Raw genomic sequence first — 23,038 nt, forward strand, 5'->3', positions numbered from 1 at the left:
ATGTCTAAAAATGTCAAACTACTTCTTTAATGGTGCACAATCTACTCAAAGTATGTGCTGCTTCAGTGCACACGTTGGAAACTTCATTAAAATGTTGAATCACTAAACACATGTCTGCTGGCTCAAGATCAAAGCCAGCAAAAGAGGTTAGTCAAAAGTTAACCCCTTCCATTAAGTGAGTGGAGGCAAAAGGAAAGACGAAGGGAATTGCTTCTGTTTGAAAACCTCAAGGTAAAATGGAAGTGGCTCGATTGAGCAAATGTGAATCAGCTGCAGTTGAAACAGAACCTGCAGGTCAGACAGTTTGTTTTTTCAACATTAAATCTCGCTCTGCAGTGTAACATTTTGTGTCAACTATAGGAAATGGAGTGCAGAGCTGTGCACACTCAAGAGATAAGCTCTGCACACCACAAGGTCACTTGGAAACAAGGGTTCAGTGGCTCTCGAAGGAGTCGGATGAGGATCTTTAACAAAAAAACAGCAGCATTTGCTCAGTCTCATTTTACTTAGTCTTTCACAATTGAACATGACTAAATGTAAGAGAACCTAAAGCCCGAAAAGGAAAGAGGAAGCAGGGGATTTTCATCATCCAACTGAAACAATTTCTCCAAGTGATTGTTTTCTACCGAAAGAAAATATAAATGGAAGTCTTAAGAAGTGGCGTTGGGATTATCAGACAATCTTCATCTCGAGGTCAAGTTTAATCTGACAGTGCCCAACAGAACAAATCCCATATAGCAGATAGGTTCAGGGTGAGTTTGTTTTCCTCAAGTTTCTGCCCTTGACTGGGGGACACGCTGTTACATCTTGAATTTACCGCTTAGTTTATAGCCCCAAAGCAACAAAACTTCCATGCAAAAGTTTTATTTTTTTCAGTTTTGTATAATCTCTGCAAACAAGAAAAAAAAGGTATGATTTATCGGCGCCTTTGGCAAAATGTCTTGCGGAGAGCCATTTTTATGGAAAGGCTATTGTTCTCAGACACAACTCAAAAAGTAATTAAGCCTCTGAAAGCTGTGTACAAGAAATAAAGAAACAGGGGCTCTTGGCTCCAAAATCAGCATTTTATTTGGATGATTGGGGGTCAGAGATGTATAATTTGTGTTCCAGTACACACCACTATCCACAAGGCTCAAGTCCAAAACCTTTTCCAGTCTTAAAGCTGAATCATTAGTCAGTGCTCATTAGCATGTTACCCAGCCCACTCTCCCTTTTTTGGTACAAATTCAAATGTTGTGCTGACAAGATCACTACTTTGATTTTTTTTTTTTTTTTGTCATTTTATTTTTTTTTTATTTCTTTTTTTATACAAAAAAAAAGATACAACAAAAAACGTTAACTTCTACACATGTAATGTCACCCAGAATTGCATTTTTTTTTTCCACTTTTAAATAAATTTGGGAAACATTTTTTTTTTCTCAAATTTGTGTTGTCATGAAAAGATAAAAACATGCAAAAAACCTTAATTTGTTATCAAATTATACATTTACAAGTTTGGAACTTTTGCACCGCTTCATAATACTACATCCAAAGGAAAAAAAAAAGAAAAAAAAAGAAAGTAAAACAAAACGGTATGTACACACACACACAACTTTTTACAGTGAAGTAAATGTTGAAAATATCAGATCATGACTAAGGCAAATTAAGTGTACATTGATCAGACCAAAACAGTTTTTGTTGCATTTGTAAAGTACTACATCACCTCAAAAAGAAAAGAAAAGAAAAAAACTTGAAAAGGAAAAAAAATGCTACAAATAGTGTGATTTATAACTCCCTTTATTTGCAACCAGCTGCATGATTTAAATTTTTTAGTGAGAAACTCTAAAGGTCTAGCATACTGTACAGTGCTGCTCAATCATTTTCCTTCCAACTGAGATTTATTTAAATATTCTTCAAAACAGGAGCATTGGGTAATCAAAAAAGAAAAAAAGCACGTAGAAGCATACCAGAGTGTAACATACTTTGTCTGAAATCACTCCAAAAGTCAGTACCATTAAAGCCTTGAACATAAAACTAATCATTTAGATCCAAAAAAATGTACAAAAAGGCACATTATATCCCAGTGCTTCTGTACTGTGAAATTCAAGTTTAACTGAGCGCATTCAATACCGACAATCCGAGTGGCGACAGTCCACCGAGCGTTATCTCCTCGCATCCTTCACACTTGGAGCACAGGCTATGCCTAAGCTTTCGACAAGCATATGTATGCGTAGACTACAACAATAAGCCTAGGTTGTTTTTTTTTTGTTTGTTTTTTGTGTGTGTGTGTGTGTGTTTCGTTTTTAGAAAAAAATTCTGAATCAATGTTTATTATTTGTATCTTTTCAGTCACAGTTCTCTATCACTCATGGAAATATTAGAAGCTGTATGTGTCCTTCAATGAGAAATCTTTCCTTCTCTTCGTTAAAAAAAAAAAAAAAAATTGTAACTTTTTATCCGACAAGGTGAGCCTGCGTCTCCTAATCGTCGCTTCCGCCGTACATGTCTGCCAGTTTTCTGAAGCGAGGGCCCCAGTCGTTCAGATAATCGTAGTCCTGGTCGCCCCCGCTGCTGGAGGAGTTGAGCGAGCTTAGGGAGCCGGCCGTGGAGCCGCTGCCCTCGTAGTCGAACACTAGCAGGGAGTCGTAGGGAGGAGCAGTGGGGTCGTTGTCAGCTGCCTTCAGTCCCTTTGCGGAAAAAACAAAAAAAAAAAACCCATCAAGATTTATATTTAACATACAATGTATGAAAAAGACTTTCCTTATCACAGCCTGATATCGCAACTAAATAATTCCTGTTAACATAGCCAAAATTATTTTTATTTGCTAAATGTCAAGACAAAATCGCTGAGGCATTTTATTCCAGTACACTCACAAGCTTATGTACATTTCCGTAATATTTGATACATCTGCTTTAAAACTGTATGACTTGGGTTAAATTGTTTGGTTATGTCTCCAAAAGCAATTTCAAATGTTTCTTAAATACAGGTCCTTCTCAGAAAATTAGCATATTGTGATAAAGTTCATTATTTTCCACAATGTAATGATAAAAATTAAACTGTCATATATTTTAGATTCATTGCACACCAGCTGAAATATTTCAGGTCTTTTATTGTTTTAATACTGATGATTTTGGCAAACAGCTCATGAAAACCCAAAATCCCTGTCTCAAAAAATTAGCATATCATGAAAAGGTTCTCTGAACGAGCAGTTAACCTCATCATTTGAATCAACAAAGTAACTCTAAACACCTGCAAAAGATTCCCGAGGCTTTTAAAAACTCCCAGCCTGGTTCATTACTCAAAACCGCAATCATGGGTAAGACTGCTGACCTGACTGCTGTCCAGAAGGCCATCATTGACACCCTCAAGCAAGAGGGTGAGACACAGAAAGACATTTCTGAACGAATAGGCTGTTCGCAGAGTGCTGTATCAAGGCACCTCTGTGGGAAGAAAAAAGTGTGGCAGAAAACGCTGCACAACGAGAAGAGGTGACCGGACCCTGAGGAAGATAGTAGAGAAAAGCCGATTCCAGACCTTGGGGGACCTGTGGTAGCAGTGGACTGAGTCTGGAGTAGAAACATCCAGAGCCACCGTGCACAGGCGTGTGCAGGAAATGGGCTACAGGTGCTCCATTCCCCAGGTCAAGACACTGTTGAACCAGAAACAGCGGCAGAAGCGTCTGACCTGGGCTACAGAGAAGCAGCACTGGACTGTTGCTCAGTGGTACAAACTACTTTTTTCGGATGAAAGCAAATTTTGCATGTCATTCGGAAATCAAGGTGCCAGAGTCTGGAGGAAGACTGGGGAGCAGGAAATGCCAAAAGGCCAGAAGTCCAGTGTCAAGTACCCACAGTCAGTGATGGTCTGGGTAACCATGTCAGCTGCTGGTGTTGGTCCACTGTGTTTTATCAAGGGCACGGTCAATGCAGCAGCTATCAGGAGATTTTGGAGAACTTCATGCTTCCATCTGCTGAAAAGCTTTATGGAGATGAAGATTTTATTTTTCAGCTCAACCTGGCACCTGCTCACAGTGACAAAACCACTGGTATTACTGACCATGGTGTTACTGTGCTCAGTTGGCCTGCCAACTCTCCTGACCTGAACCCCATAGAGAATCTGTGGGATATTGTGAAGAGAAAGTTGAGAGATGCAAGACCCAAAACTCTGGATGAGCTTAAGGCCATTGAAGCATCCTGGGCCTCCATAACACCTCAGCAGTGCCACAGGCTGATTGCTTCCATGCCACGCCACATTGAAGGCTGCAAAAGGATTCCTGACCAAGTATTGAGTGCATAACTGAACATGATTATTTGAAGGTCGAGTTTTTTGGTATTAAAACACATTTCTTTTATTGGTCGGATGAAATATGCTAATTTTTTGAGACAAGGATTTTGGGTTTTCATGAGCTGTTTGCCAAAATCATCAGTATTAAAACAATAAAAGACCTGAAATATTTCAGTTGGTGTGCAATGAATCTAAAATATATGACAGTTTAATTTTTATCATTACATTATGGAAAATAATGAACTTTATCACAATATGCTGTAATTTTTTGAGAAGGACCTGTATTTCCACACATCTTTCCTGTCATATTATCACAGCACTAGTCCATCCAGCACAAACAAACACACACACACACGACATAATGTAAATACATCAACAGATCAATTATTATGCTGTTCTTAGTCTTCAACCTTGTCACATTTTTCTTCCAAATGTTATGAAAATCATTACAATTCAACACTTCCAATTTCCTTTCGTCATACCACGAGACATGTCTCATTTACTTCAATTAATGGATTCTTCCTCTTAGAGTGGCCTTGAAGCTCATATTGGTGTGGAAATCATTTCACTGTAGATGACAACAGTGTTCTTGCTGCTCAGCTTTTGATTTGTGCAACACTAAACCATTCATCCCAGCACTATAATTGCTGGAGAATTCTCCCCTGGGTTTTTATTTTTGCATAAAACTGTGCCATCTTTAGGCATCTGGAAATCAGGCATTTGTTAAATTCTGATCAGTAGGGCATTTTAACTTCTAACGTACAGTAATACAGTTTTAGAGGCAGACTAGATAGCTTGGATTTGATTTTCAAAAATGCTTATTTGAATCACATGCGCCTTAAGTTGGCCTTGTGGACATCTCCAGCTGCTGGATGTGAAGATAAGACCACAGAACCGCCTGCACCAAGGATTGAGGCCACGTAAACATTGCTCTCTCTCTCTCTCAAGTGCTACTTCTCACAAACAAGCCAATTTACCGTAAAACCTTTCAGCGGGTCTCCCTCCACTTGTTTAGGAAATGAGGTTCTTGCCAAGATTCATCAGACTTGCCTGCTCCTTTGAGAGCCCTCTGCTTTTACTCAGATCATCCTGATGTTTCTAGGATGTAGAAAAATCTGCTTCTTGATCAAAAGCATGACTGGCAGCGTCAGATGCCTGGTAGAATTTTTCTCTCTCTCAATAACCCATGTGACTGAGCCCCTTGCCCTCCTCTGCCATGTCAGTACAGCTCTGATAGGATGTCATCTGCCGTCTAGCTCAAAACATCTTTAATATTTTATAGATACCCAGCTCTATAAACCATAGACCCAAGCAGAGACGAGGGCAAGTGGGTTGTTTGCACACGCATGCGCATATCCAGTGTCATCTCGAGGCTTTCGGTGCTAGTTGGGAGTGGTCTCCGTTTTGAAGATTGTACTTGACATTCCCAGAAATCCTCATAGCAGCACCAGAGGTCCTTATGGATTGTTATTGATTTCCAGCCTCATTCACTAACAGGACTCTGGAGACTTGATGGATTGCTAATCTAGGAGTTGAGATGTGCTTTGGCCATGAATCACTTTTGGATGCAAGCCTGGTTTCTCCCTCTTACCACTGGAACCGAGGACACTCGACAAATAATATGTGAATTAAAAGAAGTACATGAACATAACAGAGAAACGAGGCCTCAGCTCATTGGGCCTTGTCAAAGATTTATGGTTTCCGCTATACAGCCACTATAGTGCTGAAATGCCCTCAAATAAAAAGATGGAGTGTATTAAAGTGCCTGGGCACTTAGCCATTATTTTCCACTTGTTAGCTTTGGTTAAGTATTTGCTCAGGGCTGCGATGCTTATCATTTTGTGAAAAAATATGACAGATGGATAGTTCATTTCAATTACAACCGTAATAGCTCTGCGGGATATAGCCCTCTCCATCTAAAAGTGGCAGTTTCATAAAGTTAGTCAATAACTGAACTCAGCATTCTAATAAAAGATTTCATTATAACAGAGTTATTCCCTGTTGTAGAAACAATCACAGCCCGTAAGTGTGAAATCATGAACTGCCCTCACATTTTGGAGCAGCTCCGTCCTGCAGATAAAGAGAAGTGCAATCAAACCCACTTCTGCCACAGAAAACCTTGTGAGGGCTGAAATGAGCCACTGTGTAAAAAAAAAAAAAGAAAAAAAAAGAAGAACAAAAAACTGAGTGCAATCACTTCAACTTCTCTGCCTGTGTACACCTGTGTACAAAGATGTGAGCAAGTTTGCGCTTAATGTTTTTAATTTTGCTCTCCTCTGTGAGACCAGGCCAAAAGTTGACTAATGGAGTACTGTTTACCGTTTGTCCAGCTAAGGAGTTAACATCCTTATGGTAAACATATGCTTTATGTTTTTCCCTGTCCTTCTAATTTAATTAAGAGGCCCGAGCTCTGAGGGAATGTGCACAATTCAGGATTGAGATGAGACACTCTCCCCTTCCCTCTCTTACTCCCTCCCTTCCTGACTCCTCTTCTTCTCCCCTTTCTCTTGGCAGGCGGCCCCATCAGTTAGGTCATTCCAGCTCAATGAGTGTACCGCAGCTACCATGACTTAGCTTTAGGAGCTGTCAATTTTGAGACTCTAAATCGACCAACGCTGGCTGGTTCAAGTGAACGCTTCGTACACCTGAATATGCTGTGATCTAAACTGGCTCATTATTGCTCTGGCTGTGTGCTTTGGGCTGCTGTCCACCCCATGAGGTAAACATTCCCCAGTCTCGGGCTTTTCCAGCATTGATATGCATTTAGTGCCATCAATCATCTTGCATCAGCTCCAATCACCTTCCCTTTCCCTGCTAAAGAACTACAACTCCACAGTATGATGATGCCACTACCATACGTTACGGTGGGCACTGTATTTTGGCATCAACAGTTTTCATAAAGGGTCACAAATAATGCTTGACCTGTAAAGAGATCATCTTTACATGAGATCTTTGCAGCTCCTCCAGAGTCAACTTGTTCTGATTAGACTTGTAGTTTTGCAGCTGTGCCATACACCTTCTATTTTCAGGTGATGAATAAAACAGTGCTCTGTGAAATACTCAAAGTGTAGGATGTCGTCTTATAATCTAAGCCTGGTTTAAAGTTATCTAAGGGTGGACTCTACAGTTTTTACTAATTGAGTGAATATAAAAAAAAATGTCATTCTGGATTTAGAGGAAATAGGGGGCAGAATATATAAGCTTTCTGCACTTCTGATTTTTATTTGTAAAAAAAAATAAAACCAACATTTACCTCTCCCTTCACAAGGATTCACAACTTTGTGTTGACCCATCACATTATACAATACCGAAAAGTTTCCTGTTGATAAATTAGATCTTTGGGCCAAGTAAAAATTGCTTTTCTCTTTATATGAGCTGTTAGGACAAGTTTATAGCTTGTTTTCATGACTCACAACCGGATTGGGGGGGAGGGCGAATGGCGCCCGGTTAAAGGGAACCGAGAGATAAATGGTTAGGCAGCAGAGCCGAAAAGAACGAGCTCTAATCTAAAAACATGGGTGCCATCCAAAAACTAGGAGCGAACTTCATTTGTAATGCAGTGAAACTCTTGTCTGTTGGAGCTTGTGAAAAATATATAACTCCTCTTTTCATTTTACATTCTCCCTTCATGCCGGAGTCAATGATGGCCTCAGGCAAACGAGGGCACTCTGAGCTGTGCACGCCGATAGAAAGCCGATGCACTGCTGCTCTCATCTTCCATTACTATGCTGATACATCTCTATCTCCACTTTTCAGAAGGAGGAAAACAATTATATCCAAGTGTGTTAGTATCATATACATTTTGGGGTTTATAAGCGGAGCAGCGGTGACAAAATTAGAAAGGTTTTTTGGTCTCTGCTGGGAAAACAAACAAAAAAAAAACCCAGCTCTAATAACTGAATTCAAAATATCTGCTTTCCAGCTAAAAGGCAGCCATTTATGCTCACTCATAAAAAAAAAAAGTCTGACTGTTTACCTAGGAAGAAATGTCATAGGAAACTCATTCAACTCGAAAATGAAATTCAAGCTTTTCGACTACATTGCCATCTTTGGTCTCTTCCTCGGATTTAATTCCACCTCAGAGAGACCAGTTAGTAACTGTATTCAGCTAATGTGTTTTTACCTCATTGATGAAGTCTCCGATGTCTCCTGGATGGGGTGCTGCTGACCTCATTGGATACTGCGGCTCGGGGTGGAGGGGTCTCTCGTCTAGACGGCGGATTCCCACCGGCTTGATGGCATCGGGCTCTAACGTGTCTGGCTGCTGGAGCTGACTCAGGTCATAATCCTGGGGAACACGCAAACAGATGGAGCTTAGCTGAGCTGTGCGACAAGACCCTGAACTGAGTGAGATTATTTAAACAGATAAACACATCCTGTGCTGCAAAGAGCGTGAAGAAGTTCAACTCGGGGGAGGAAAGATTTTAAAGTTAAATTGCAGCATGGAGAGTTGAGAGAACATGAGGGGGGACTTTAATCTTCTTTTCTGTAAAGGAACACGCCAAGGAACGACTTGACACATAAGAGCAGCCAGCACTGAAGGGGTTCAAGCTGAGGAGCACATCATACGCCGCAAACTCTCTGTACTCGTGCGCGGTGCAGCAGGAAGGATGTGCAGGCAACTATTTCGCTCTAATCAATGCCCAGACACGGGATGGTGGATATGCATAAGCCACTGCTAATCCTATTAACATTACCAAGGCAACCTGAATGGCTCGCAGTTTGTGCAAAGTCATGGGCAGCAAGACAGGATGAGAACAGAGGGAGGTGGGGGGTGGGGGGAGTTGGAGAAAGAAGCTGTGAAGGAGAGCAGAGCGACTGAGCTGAATGACGGCTGGATGGTATGAGGGTGACGGCAGATATGATAAAGATAATACCATTTGAGAGGCAGTGTGTGCCTAATAGGCGTGCATGATGGATTGTCCCTCTTTAAGAGATTTTCAGTAATCCATCCATCTCTAATATCCCACTTCAAAATGATCTTTGCTCAGTTGCAGATGTACATTCTCAGTCACTCCCAACGGAAACAGGGATGTTAAAATAAACATGAGTGCTGATAAACCTTATGCAGAGGAAACAAACATTGCGAAGTAAGTATGCACATTGACCGTTATATTCATACATGAGGTTCACTAAATTATTGGACGAAAAGCTATTCCCTTTATAAAAAAAAAGAAAAAAAAGTGATTGTTAATACTGTTTGGTTTGTCTCTTGGATGTGTTACCAGCGTGACAGATTTGTGGATTACTTAACTTGTAGACAAAGGTTAGCATATACTCAGCCAAAATAAAACTGGGATTTATGCCTGAAGCATTTTAATAGGTGTCTGTTTATTCAGAACTATCAGTTTGGTAGATAAACAGGGACAGCATCCTTCTAACCCTCTTAAGAACCTAAAGCTTATAAACGATTCTCTTTTATGAGAAATTGAGATAGAACCTGTAGCGACATATCCTCATGAGTATGATGGTAAACAAGTCAGCAATGGTACAGTTTAAGCACTTCTGCACATTTCTGCTCGGATATGTTTAAATGTTTGGCGAGTTGTCTTATTGGATGATGTAATAGTTCTGTTAAGATGGGGTTTTGCATGCCAACAACCCTGCTCTTTTAACCTGGAACATGAAATGGACACTTCTTGTGAACGAACCCTAGACCTCAGAGATTGAAATATCATGATCTTTCTTTCAAAAAGACCATTGTACCCCATAGGTTAAACGCCAACCAATAAATAACACATGATCTCAGGTGCAACATGACATACCCTCTCCGCCATCTTGTAATACATCCTTTGTTTCAGCTGCAGCTGCCATGTTGTGAGAAAACTAGGGTGGTCACATGGATATGAGACACATTTGGAAAAATCCTGTTTCACACACACCCTTATGCCCCCACAGGTTCTCACTGAGCTGATCATTTGTGTACATCTTGTAAAAGAAAATGTAGTTAGTCTTTGTTGCTCTACATTCTCTTCTGCTTTTTAAAGAAGTAGTTATAACGTGTATATCCCTGCTGTGTTGTCTATTTTTAAAAAGTCCTTGAGTTCAAACCTCAATTAATCTACCTATAGATGTCGGGTCTGTTCAGAATGTCACCCACAGGCCAATAGACATGCATTACTTTCTAATAGCTAGACTTGATCCTTTGCTGCACAGCATTAACGCTGCTCTATAAGAAGCATACATATGTTAGATCTGAAGTACCATAGCTTCAGCATTTTATTCACTCATAAAAAACTGAATTAATGCAATTGTTCTGTGACATTTAATATAGGGCAGTTGTCAAATGTGTTCAAATTATAATTCCCTGCTTGCAAAAACAACCTCAATACTATTGATGAGTGGTGAGTAATGCCCCGCAGACAGAAATTAGGCAGTTACTATGGGTGTGACGAGATCTTTTGGCACAAGATCTCACAATATGACATGGGTTTTACTGCAAAGCTCCATTTACTTGGTGTCAGCATGTAACTTCCTCTGGTGAATTAAGTAAGTAATTATCATGAGCTCAAGTTATTTCAAAGTAAGAGAGAGTAGTTACAGCTTTGCCCCCATTGTGTGGATAGATCAATGTCACACAGTCCAAGCAGACTGCAAGGAAACAGGGACTGACCAACCATTAGCTGCCAACACTAAATTTGGAATGTGGTTCAGAAATTATCATCTGAACTGAAGTGTTGATTCCTTTTTTTAAATAAGAAAACTGCTTACTGCTCTGGTTTGTAATTTTAAAAAATAGACATTCAATAAGTCTACAAGGAAAAGCAATTCCAAAAATTGGACACAACAATAAACTCTGCATCATATTTCTTACATCAATCATAAACATTTATCTATGTAATGATGATGGAAAACTGAGTAGACATACTACAAGAAACTATAACTTGTTTTAGTACAAAACAGTGACTGTCCAGTCATACTGTAATTTCATTTCATAATCATGTTTTTAATAGTTGCGTTCCAGTTTTCAAAGTCCTTATGATATTTCTATGAAACGGTAACATTATTTTAACCAACCAATTTGAATTACTGCCATCTTCTGCATCTTTCTTATGCTATTTTACAGCAACTGAAGTAAACATCATAACTGTACATTTGAAGGTGCTAATTTCTAATATCCAAGTTCCATAAAGATCTGCATCCATTACAAAATAATTCCAAATGTTATCAAAATCAATAACACATGGGATTTAGTTTTCATTGGAAAGGAAAATGGGTGAAGATAAGTTGGGAAATCCGTTTGTCTAAGCCGCAGTAAAAAGCTGGTTGTCAGCGGTGCTCAATCCACCAAACCAAAAATGACATAATGACATAGTAACTCTCTGTGGGGAAGTGGCGTCTCAAACATTTTGTTCTGCTGAAATGGTTGCCCATGGCACTCATAAACCACACAGAAACATAAGTATCTAAACATCAACATTCCATAAACATCATTTGTGGCGAGACGTATTTAAAAATGGGATCAAGTTAAGTGTTATGGGCTGTTATAGCAGCGTGAGGTTAATTTCAATAGAAGTTTACTGAAATGCAATTAAAGCAAGCTGCAGAAAGAAGTTAGCATTTGTTAGTTTAATTTCAATGTGTGCCCAAAAAAACATTTATGAGTAATTAGCCATATTGATTGCTGTCATCTTAGATTAAGTGCATACAAAAGGCTTAGTGATCATTATGAGAGGAAAACAACTTCTATACCGACAGAGGAGGCCAAACTGCACTTTCAGATCCAACATAAACCTTACAAAATAATTTTGGATGTATCCAACTTTGGATGCCATTTGTAGTGGTAATATTATAACAATTTGAGGAGAAGCAAAGCAAATTCTACCAAGAGTAGAATTTGATACATTAATGCAGCACAACCTTTTATTCATTCATTAAACATGCACTGTTTAACGCTAAAACTCAGTTATGGCATCAAAACCTCAACAAGCACCACCATTTCTACAGTTTTAAGAACCTCTAAAAAGAGGCCAAAGAAAGAACTGGTGCGACCAAAGCCATCTCCTGGTGTATGAAGCCCATACAAGACCAAAAGATTCCTTGTTACTGCCTATAGGCACTAAGCTTTGCTGAATGAACAATGCTAAACATTTTCCTTGTTTTTTAGATAAGGTACTTTGGCTGTTTGGAAAAATTTCCAATTAACACACTGAGTGTTATCCAACCCATTGTAGGCAAGCAACCTGAAAAAAAAAAAACCTCACCAACACCATTTTATTTCTCTTTAAAGAACAAATCCACCAAAAGTTATAACCACTTCAAAACTACTTAACATCATGGGTATTTTTGCCTACATTTATGTAAAATAAAATCATACATATTACTCTTGTAACATTCTTACCAAGAGTAAGAATAATTGTTCGTTGTTTTGAGATGAAATTAATTAGTTATTCCAGTGTTGGGTAGTAATATCCAAAAATAACTATCACTATATGTAAAAATAGTGATAGTACTGTTGTAAATAGCATCATTAAAATTCATTTACTGATATTTAAGGGAGTAAATAAATACATTTCACAAATGTTTTGAACATATTTTTGTCTTTTACAGGTTTATCAAAATTACTGGAGCTATACGTTGTCGTTTGCCTGGCAATAGAAAGAAGCCTGAGAGGAAACGGCTGTGAGCTTGTAGGACAATGGAGAGGCTGAACGGACACCATTATCGGTAAAACAACAAACTGCAAGGACTATCTTTCAGCAGACAACTGTGGACTCACATCCTGTTTAATCTGCCAGCCAAGTAATTTCATCACTTTACCAACGTTGCAATACATGAATACTGCTTATGCCTTCAAAAGCTGAAGAAACCCAAAAAATAAAGAAAATCATACCAGCCTCTGCCAACTATCTACATTAAACTATTTCATTATACCATTCAGAGTATTTGCATGTCTAGGTAAAATAGATTTTGGTGTTATACATTATTTGAGCATCCAGCAAGGCACACTTTTTGCGTAGAATGACAAATGGAAACATATGTGCCGGTCACCAGATAGTGTGTCTTTAGGCAAATTGCCCCCCCTTCTCATTCTGGGGTTAAGTAGCTTAAATACACAGTACCACCTTTCTCGTTTAAGTTTCAGTAATAACATTTGGATGTGGACGAGGTAATTACTTCCTTTGGTTCCGTGCTATTAGAATTAAGTCACGACGACTGCAAAAAGCAAATCTTGTGTTAAAGCAAAGTAAGCACGATTTCTTTTAAAATATTACAAATGCAATGACATGGCCTTCTTTTCCTTGAAGGGAGAAAACGCTTTCAGAGAAGATTTTGATTTGATTCACTTGTTGCAACAGAAAAGGGGAAGAGAGAAAACCCTGCCTTTTTTCACAGCATGTCTCCCACAACCCTATCAAAGGTAAATATGAATCAAATCAATCTGAGGTCATTTTAAGGAGATGAATCACCTGTTTTTTTGGTTTGTTTTTTTTTCTTCTCCTTTCTCTAAAGGGAAACTGTGCACAACCACTTCTCATTTTGCTATTATTTCTGTTTTTTATTTATTTATTCTTTTTTACCATTTCCTGGGAGCGAAAGCTGATCACCTGTCTGCCTTTGATGAAATGAGGTCTATACAAAGCCGTACAAACCGGGACGATGACAGAGGCAACTAAAATCACATTCTGTGAGAGCACCCAATGGTCTGACACTTCAATTTCCTCCCCCAGTGGGAGATAGGGAGAACAGAGGTGGGCATTATAAAGACTACATCGCTGGGAAAGTCGGACCCATTTTTTACCCAACACTGACTCCGCTTCCCATTCCACAGACAAGACCATTTTCTCCTGACGCCCTGGCCCCTCTCTGCCAAACGGGAAGCTTGTTTTCCCTCAATAAATCGCTGCACCCACTCATTTGCCTTTGAGGGGTGTTATGTGCCACAGTTTCCCTTTTCAACATGTTCTGGTCCACAGGTTTGTGCATTTTATGAGTGAGACTGAGAATGTTAATAGACAAATGGGTGTTCTCCCTCCTGCCTAATCACCGGCAGATGTGTAATGGCTTTCCAGTCATATTGTTACCTTAGACGTGGCTTCATTATTGCACCCCAGCAGATGTCTGTCTCTAAATGACATCAGCTCACCAATTACACGTCTCTGAAGCTAATTTGGCACTGCGACGGGTCAGGCTGGGGTCTCCCGCACATTTCTGTTATACCTAAGCCACCAAAGCACTTCAGCCAGCAGCAGGAAAATAGCCCATTTGGTAAAATCCTGCCTTTTTTTTTTTATGAAATGATTCCGTTAGGCTAACAAGGGGTTATTAGGACAATTGAATTCTGTGCGTGTCCGATCAGCGCAGGAGGATACAGAGATGGGACATTATTGATGCCTGTGGCACTGCATTTCTATTGTTTGTGTGTGCATTAGGGCTGTGAAGCGGGAAGCTGTTCCAGTTGACAAAACATTTCCAATACTTCCAGAACCAATTGGATCAAAATGTATTTGCCTTATTGATTCCAGCCTTTGATTCCCAGCTTCCTTTGAGAGGGAAGAAAAAAAAAAAAGTCTTCCATTTTCAATAAAGAAGTACTGTACAATAGAAAAATGTTCTTCAATGTGAGTGATTCAGAAGTGTATCTTGGAGAAAGAAAAAGGCAGAAATATTACAAGAAAAACGGTAAATGTGCTTGCAGAAAGTTTCCAAGAGGTGCTTTTTGTTCCCGTGCTGATTCAGCCTGACTGCATGTGTGTGTCAGAGATGGATCTTGAATCATTCTCCTCAACAACAAGAGAACATTTGCCTTGTATCATCTTTTCAATAGCGGTTTGAAGCTTTGCTTGGAATGGTATGTTCCAAGAAAACATTGAAATAAGACTGCTAAAATAACCTTACAAGCTTTCTAATGCCAATTTCAAATTAAAATCAATCTAGGGCTAGGACTATCATGGATATATGTTAATCTTAAGTCTTGTTTAGGAGCGACTCCAGAAAAGCTTAGTGGTACTAAAACTTTAAGTGGAAGTGTGTTTTTCTCACATAAGTGATGATGTCAAGCGTGCATGACATCATAAATTAAATTACTATGATATTTTAAATGACCTGCTGGACTCTGCCACTAAATTGAAAACGAGTCATCAATAGGTAGGAAGATAGCTGTGCAAAGTCTTTAGCCACATCAACACTGATCATCATTCTTCTGTGGCCATCTTAGTCCCCAGACCTTCATCGTAAAGGGGCATTGCTGTAAAATGGCACAATGCAAGCAACTACGTTGCCGTCAGTTGTTAAAAAAATGACATTTATACCAAAAATGACTTAAACGAGCCAATTTCAAGGTGCCAAATTTTTTTAAGAAGCTCCTGCTCTGACACCCCGCCTTCGGAGGAGTGTCAAAAGTGTTTTTCTATTAACCCTTTGACAACATTTTTACCCAATGATTTCACCAGAAACCGGCAGCAAACTTCAAACTCAAAGTATATGCATTTCTTCATTTTTTGACCGATGCAGCAATATGTAGACGTGTGTAGTCTGGAAAATACGATATTTTTATCACAATGCATTTAGTCTAAACTCCTTTAAAATCTTTAACAGTGTTGCCAATAAATGTTGCCACCTCTATTTTTGCAATACAAGTTATATACAATATGTGTTGGTGCCTTTCTGTAATTCTCAAGTGAATTATGTAGATAAAATGCATATGGAAAAGGTCATTAAAAACAAATCACAAGCTTATCAATAACCACAGCATGTTTGGCCATACATTTTATGGAGAAAAAAAAGAATAAATCAGACAATTTAATACAAGTCTCATCATAAGCAGACTCTACTTTCATTCAGTTTTTGCTAAATGTTTTTTTAAATTTTTTTTTATAACTTACCGATTGAAGACCATGCAGCAAATGTTTCTGTATCAATAATGAATTTTATTTCGTTTACTACGGAGTTGAATAAAACTGATCTAAGAATCAACTACTAAGAGACTAAGAATAAAATAGAATAGTAGTCCTTACTTGATCCTCTTCTCCACCACCTTCTTCGTCATACTTGAGTATATTGTCTCTCACATCGTCTTCGGGGTCGATGAGCAGCTGTTTGGCCTGACGCTCTTTGTCACGGCGCTTCATCCACACCACAAACATTAGCACGAGAACTGAATGATACAGCAACAGAGAGAGGTCTCATGTTACAGAAAGGAAATAAACAATTTGCAAATTATTGTAAAAATTTAAAATCAGATCCAATATTTTAGGACCTTGGACATGGGCCTGATCAACGTTATCTATTTGATAATCAACAGTAATCTAGAGATACTGTGGATATCTTCCCTCATAATCCCTGTGTTTGCTGATGTGATGTGCAGTTTGGGAGGAAGATGCAGGGATACGCACTGAGAAGGATGATGATGCAGAGGAGGATGGATATAATGGCTCCCGTGCCCAGACCAGCGGCCATGATGTGCTGCTGGTCAGTGCAGTCTCCGTTCATGTCGCACTGACACACTTTAATCCGCAGGTAGGAGGTATTAGACATGGGCAGGTTGCCTGAGTCTGTGATTATGATGGGGACCTCATAGATCCCACTTTCCAGGAAGCCAATCTTAAGGCTCATCTGAGCATAGTCACCTAAAAAAGGAGGAACAGAGAAAAAAAAAAAGACTGTTATACGATTCTAAATGTATCCTTAAAGGAAAAACATATGGAAAGGTGACATCTAAGATTAAGCAGCTCAGTGCGTTTTAATATAAACTAATATATTTGTTTCGGAGATCAGGTTTTTCACAGGGGATTTACTCCTAAACTCAGTTGTTTGTCTAGATGCTGTTCACACCATGATTACACTCCTTTTATCATAAACATGCAGCATAAATTCCTACCTGGAAGTTGCATCAGCATATCTAATCCAAAACATGGTCAGGATTTGGATTTGAAGCTTATAAATCTTCTGAATACCTTTTGATAATGCTGCTTAGGCTAAATTCCCAGCTGCGATAATCCAAATGCCATTATCCTATTAAGATTTATTCACTGCGTTTCATCTCCCACTATCTAATAGCTGAACACATAACAAATGAGTTTGCATGCTCATGGTTTTGTTTTAAATTAGCATAAATAATTAAAGCCTATTTGGTAAGATTAATAAATTACTAAATAGGTCTGACACCTCCAAGGTATGCTTTTACAAACGGTTAAACATGTTTCCCAAGTTTCGCTCAGGCTAATTGAAGATTAAAATCTTAAAGCTTTAATGACAAACTGCTGAGCGATCAACCTTGTTTTTTTTGTTTTAGACTTTTATGACACACACATGGCACTTATTGAAAAAACAGAAAGAAGAAAAACACCACATTCTTTTCTGCTTTATTGTAACGACTTCAAAGAGGAAATGAAAAAAAAAGCTGACTCATCGTGTCTGACATTCTGGGAATTGCAATTTGAAGATTAATTTAATCTCATTATCCCAGGGGGGTTTAAACTAGCACAAATGGCCACTATATGAATCTGGCCAGAATTTGAGATTGTTCCGTATCTCACCGTTTAGTCTCGTTAGGGTCCAGTTCCTCTTGACGTCCTGGGGCCTGTGGGGCAACTCGAAGGCGAAAGGGCCTGCATTGGGGTTCAGGTCTCCATCCAGCGCAGTGATGTTGATGGCGTTTGGCTCAGGTTTTTCACATACCTCTGCTTCATGGGGGTACACCTTTGGCGCATTGTCGTTGATATCCACCAAGTAGATCTGAAGGGTGCCTGTGCCGCTTGCTGGGGTTTTGCCTGGATGGACAAACACATCTTTAATCAAATACAGGAAGGATTTCTGAAAAAATACCTAAAACGTTGCCCATTTTCAGATATATTGGTAAACAAACTGGCATCTTTTGTTTCTCTATCAGCAATGGAAACTAAAGTATAGTTTCTTCATTGGCACATTAAATCACGGTTTACTCCCGTAGCCCCATACAAACTGCGACCTGATCTCGGAGTTTAATCTCAAGTGAGGAGGTGCCGAGACAGAGGTGGATATCAGAACGTTTGCTGTGTGCGTTTGTGTTCCTGAAAACGTCTTCCTGACGAAGGACTCGGATAGGAATACTAAAGCATTCAAACAGAGCCCACTGTCGCTCCTCTCAGGCTCCTCTATGTAGTCACCCAGCTAAGAGGCTTTTTTGCCATTCAGGCCACGCTCAAAGGAGCTAGTCATCCAATCCTGACCCATTAATGCTGAGAAACCTCTTTATTGGTAGAGTTTTTAAGCCTATTGGCCTAAGCTATGCCCCATAGAACAGGGTAAACCTGAACAGAGGTAAATCCTGCCAGTGCAAATAGAAGGTGAAAACATCCACATGGTGGATGATTCTGGGGATTGCTAACATATTAACCTCCAGCTAAAGCGGTCTGTGCTGCTGATACGCCAAGTGCCACGTTCATGATAGTGCTTCAAGCTTGGAGGACATATTTGGGGCTTGTAAACAAGGCAGCTGCTCCAGGTGAAAAACATTACAAAAAGCAGTCAAAGGAATGCTGGGTGGAAGACTGACCCTTGAGAGCTGGGCTACATTAGACATCCACTGGGCTTCTGTCTGAAAAAAGGAGACATTAGCTTCCCTTGAACACACTGGCAGTAATGGCCTTAAGAAAAAAAAAAAGAAAGAAAAAAAGGTCCTTGTGTAACAGTCTAAGTAAAACATCCAGACCATAAAACCTGTGCATCACATAAGCTCAACAAGGTATTTTTGGCAACTGCAGAAGCACTTGAATGCTTACATACCGTTGTCTGTGGCCAGGAATGTTGCGTTGTATAAACTGTTCTTCACATAGGGCGACTCTCTGTCCAAAATGGCAATTGTTGAAATCCGACCAGTGCTGGGGTCGATCCTCAGCCAGTTGGCCAGATCTGAGAGCTTGGAATATCTGAAGCAAGAACAGGAAAATACACAGATGTTATTTTATATATATATATATATATATATATATATATATTTTTTTTTTTTTTTTTACAAAAACATGACCAATACTAAAAAATTTAGTATTGGTCACAAATCTACTATTTTTTTTTCTTTTCCAAATTACAACTTATGAAATATATAGATCTAGTACTATTTTAAACCATGCAGTGATCTTCAAAGCAAGAAACAATATTTTTCCCCAAGCGATGTTCACAATTATTTAAAAATAGGAACGGTAGGTATGAAATGAGAGGGAAATGTAATTTAAAGCAACCATATGTTAGCAGCACTCTTAAAAGCATGTGCATATAAATCTGCGGAATGACTTTGTGGAATGGCTTAAACAAAGAAGCTAAGCAAAGTAAACATATTACACAAATCAAAAATATACATTAGGAGTAAATAAATGTTGGGCAGAAAATCAGATGACATGAAATGCATTTTATGTACGCTACAATAGCTAAAAATTTATTTCCTTTTTTTTTACTTAAAAAATTAAAAATGTCAATTTATTTTAATCATATAAATTAACTTCGCTTCAGAAGACCATATAAAGGTACATATATGGTCTGCTTCCTACATACAGACTTTTTTTTACAAAGCCTTATTCTTTGCCATCACAAAAATAAAGTGGTCTTAACACTTCATCTCAGTTTAAAATTGGGACAAAAATCATTAAATACATGATATAACAACTTTGTGCAGATTTCAACCAATTTCACTGTAACAACATTAGAAAATGATGTCAGCTCAATGTCAAGCTTGCTCAGAGCTGACATTACTCAGTGACACATAAACCTCATTTCTAAGGGAGGAATTATTAAATCATTTTAGTACATCCAACCATGCTTTTTTTCAACAAAAAAAAAAAAAAAAAAAAAAAAAAAAAAAGCTTGAATACTTGAATTAACAGTTTTAACTGAGAAAGAGAATTGTTATCAATCTAAAAAAATACGCAATATGTAATAAGCTTGTTTTCCACCAATAAACTTCTAGTTCTACATCAATTAAAGGCTAAGACTTTAATTTAACTAAACTGCTTAGCATAAAAAAGCTTAGAAAAAGACAGAACTTTAATTGCACAGCAGATTTTATAAGAAAAAAAGAAAGGATTCCAACATAAGCCAGAAAAAGCCAATATTAATTCCATTTTAATTGCATAACTGATTAATGCTTAGTACAGAACAAAAGAGTGGTTGTATTTTTAAGGTTGAATTAGGAGAAAGAACTAGATTTACTTTCTAAAGCCTCCCTTTCTCAGAAGAAAATATTAATTTATAATAAATGGTGCAAAGTTGGTTAAAGGAGACAGCATTTAAGTCAATTTAGCTCCTGAATTATACAGAAGCCCAAACACAAGAACCTTTGAGAAACCCTGTTAATAATATAAAAAGTGGTCTTAAGCATTTAAAGCTGATTTTTATTTTTTTTTTGGAATTCAACGTCTGTGGAGGCTATACTTTATCTGCATACTGCCTACCTAATGGTTTGCTGCATGTATCGATCTGGATCTTGTGCAGTGAACATGGTCAGCGTCGACTCGGGCAACATTCCCTCTTCCAGCCTGATCAGCTTGGGGTTGGGATCAAAGTAAGGACTCTCATTGACATCCGTTACTCTGATGGAGACGGTGGCAGTGGACTGCTTGGGAGGGTGAATGCCTCTGGCCAGGGAAACCTCATTTCTCGCTTCCACTGTCAGCACATACGTTCTGCTGATTTCATAGTCAATGGGCTGGAAAACAGTGAGGAGGAGAATAAAGACTTGGACTGAAGAGAAAAGTTATCACATTAGAGTTGCATTTGTGTGATGTGAAGTACAGAGCAACCTACAAAAGAACATTTTCATCAAGCCTGAAAAATATTAGGATAGCCAAGAAATGTGAAAAGAGGTGCTATATCCTGTTATAATCAGTTCAAAGAAACAAAGCTGATATGAGTTCAACCATGTCAGCTTGAAATGTGACCTGACCTTCAATGTGCTTTACATGATACATGTTTAAGGCTTTAAAACTGTAATGTTTTAATTCTTTCTTTGCCTTGAAACTGGCAATTAGAGCCGACTGAAAAATTTAAACAAAAAACAAGGATAAACCATTAAGAGTTGAATTTTATGTATTTACAGGCAAGTCTAAAACTATTCATACCCTTATAAAGGTCAGATATTTTTTTATCTTTTAATTATACCAGCATGTTTCTTCTAACTTAGCGGTTCTCAACGTGGGCGGTACCGCCCCCCAGGGGGCGTTCAGAGGACGGCAGGGGGCGCTGGTGGACATTTTTACAAAAGGGGGGCGCTGGGATGCCTTTGGGGGGCGTTTGGTCGAAAGTAAACTTTACACCTTATATGCACAACAATACCAGTTTAGACTTTGAGCAACTTGGTAAAACTGTATTGTGTAACATTAAATCATGCTTGGCTGCAACTGTATCGATGGCAGCTCTTCTTCTATTCAGTTGTTAGCTTCTGTTAGCTTCTTAGCGCAGCTCCGTTCTCCTCCTACTGGTAGCTAAAATCACGACACCCTCACTGTGTATCCCTCTGAAAGATTAACCCATTTAAATAAAGAAATCCCTCCATGGGTGATACCACGATAGAGAGCGTTCATTTTATAGCGTTAACACCGGTGCTGTAAGTGGTCCAGTATGAAACGGGGGTGATAGAACAACACAGCACTTTTAAATTTCAATACCCAGAATGCAGAAATTGTTTCCGTTGTTTTAAAAGGTTTATGCCAGTCTGCATTTTCCCCATCGATACGCTTCCCGACCGCCCTGCACCATACGCGGTAAAAAAAAACAAAACACGCGCACATTGTGCAAAACTCTGAAACAGGAGAAGCGGGACATAAAACGGAGCGACGAACTAGATGTGAATTATGGCATAAAAACAGAGAATCCGACGCTGAACAGTGAAAAATCAACACATGATGCGAAACATCATGTGTTGATTAGGCGGCGCAGCAGGTGAGGGGTGAAAGTTACTGATGGTGAGCATCAATAAACGATAAAATAAATCTAGCAACAGGAAAGAAACTAAAGTGGACATAGCAATAAACCAAGAGAGGATAATACTAATCAAATGAAACTAAATCGAAATGAATGAAGAACAAAATGCAAGAATACTGAGAATAAATATATGTTACAGACCACAACAGTAAAGAACTGATCACTTATTTATGTTTTTAATTAGATTTGATACATTTATTTCTTCAATATTATTTTTCATGTCATTGTTAATATCATGAGGCTGATGACTCCATGACACTTTCAATTTGACTCATTAGGATTTGATTAAGAACCAGATTTGTTCTTGGTAATTTCTGTCCAGTAAAACTATTAATTTATAAATAAATAGACAGGTCTATATAAAGATATAATCCATGTTTCTGTCTCATATTTGTATGGCATTAAAAGGATCAGGAACTTTTGTTTTTCCTCTGAAAGCTCTGGTTTGCACAATAAATGCCATGTGGGTGAAATTTTATGGATGATACTCTGATGTCCCATTCTCATGAAGGCAGCACAGAGCTGCACCACCAGAAACAAACACTGAAGAGAAGAAGAGCTATGATTAATGTAGTTACAGTTCTATCCATGTTTTAATGTTGCAGAGCTCAGTCGTTTGCAAATAGTTCAAAGTTTAAACTGGCATTGCTGAACATCTTTTATCTGGTCATTTTGTGCAAGATTTAACAACTAGAAAATGGCACAAAATAAGAATATTTTTTTCCACTGACTGGATGCTGTTAGGCCTACCAATTTTAACTTGAATGTTCATTGCATTTTTTGTAGACGCCTGTATTATTTTTATATTATATTATATGTATTATTTTTGATGATAAATACAGAAACAAGCATAAAAATCAAAACATCTACAATAGTGATAGT

At 38.6% G+C, this 23,038-nt stretch overlaps 1 protein-coding gene across 1 annotated transcript in view; it reads right to left on the minus strand.

Annotated features, from left to right (window-relative positions):
- Positions 1-1,050: 1,050 nt before the first annotated feature.
- Positions 1,051-23,038, minus strand: part of cdh2 (cadherin 2, type 1, N-cadherin (neuronal)) — an 81,518-nt gene continuing 59,530 nt past the window's right edge. Inside the window, exons 10-16 of the mRNA XM_081598047.1 lie at positions 20,629-20,882; positions 18,971-19,113; positions 17,743-17,976; positions 16,600-16,833; positions 16,222-16,361; positions 8,388-8,552; positions 1,051-2,666 (exon numbers count right to left, since the gene is read on the minus strand). Of these exons, the coding sequence (XP_081454173.1) occupies positions 2,460-2,666; positions 8,388-8,552; positions 16,222-16,361; positions 16,600-16,833; positions 17,743-17,976; positions 18,971-19,113; positions 20,629-20,882 (1,377 nt within the window). The 3' untranslated portion in view covers positions 1,051-2,459. The remainder of the gene's footprint in view (positions 2,667-8,387; positions 8,553-16,221; positions 16,362-16,599; positions 16,834-17,742; positions 17,977-18,970; positions 19,114-20,628; positions 20,883-23,038) is intronic.

The sequence above is a fragment of the Poecilia reticulata genome, chromosome 17 (assembly GCF_904066995.2).
Source record: "Poecilia reticulata chromosome 17, P_reticulata-male-v2, whole genome shotgun sequence".
In the NCBI taxonomy this organism is placed as follows: Eukaryota; Metazoa; Chordata; class Actinopteri; order Cyprinodontiformes; family Poeciliidae; genus Poecilia; species Poecilia reticulata.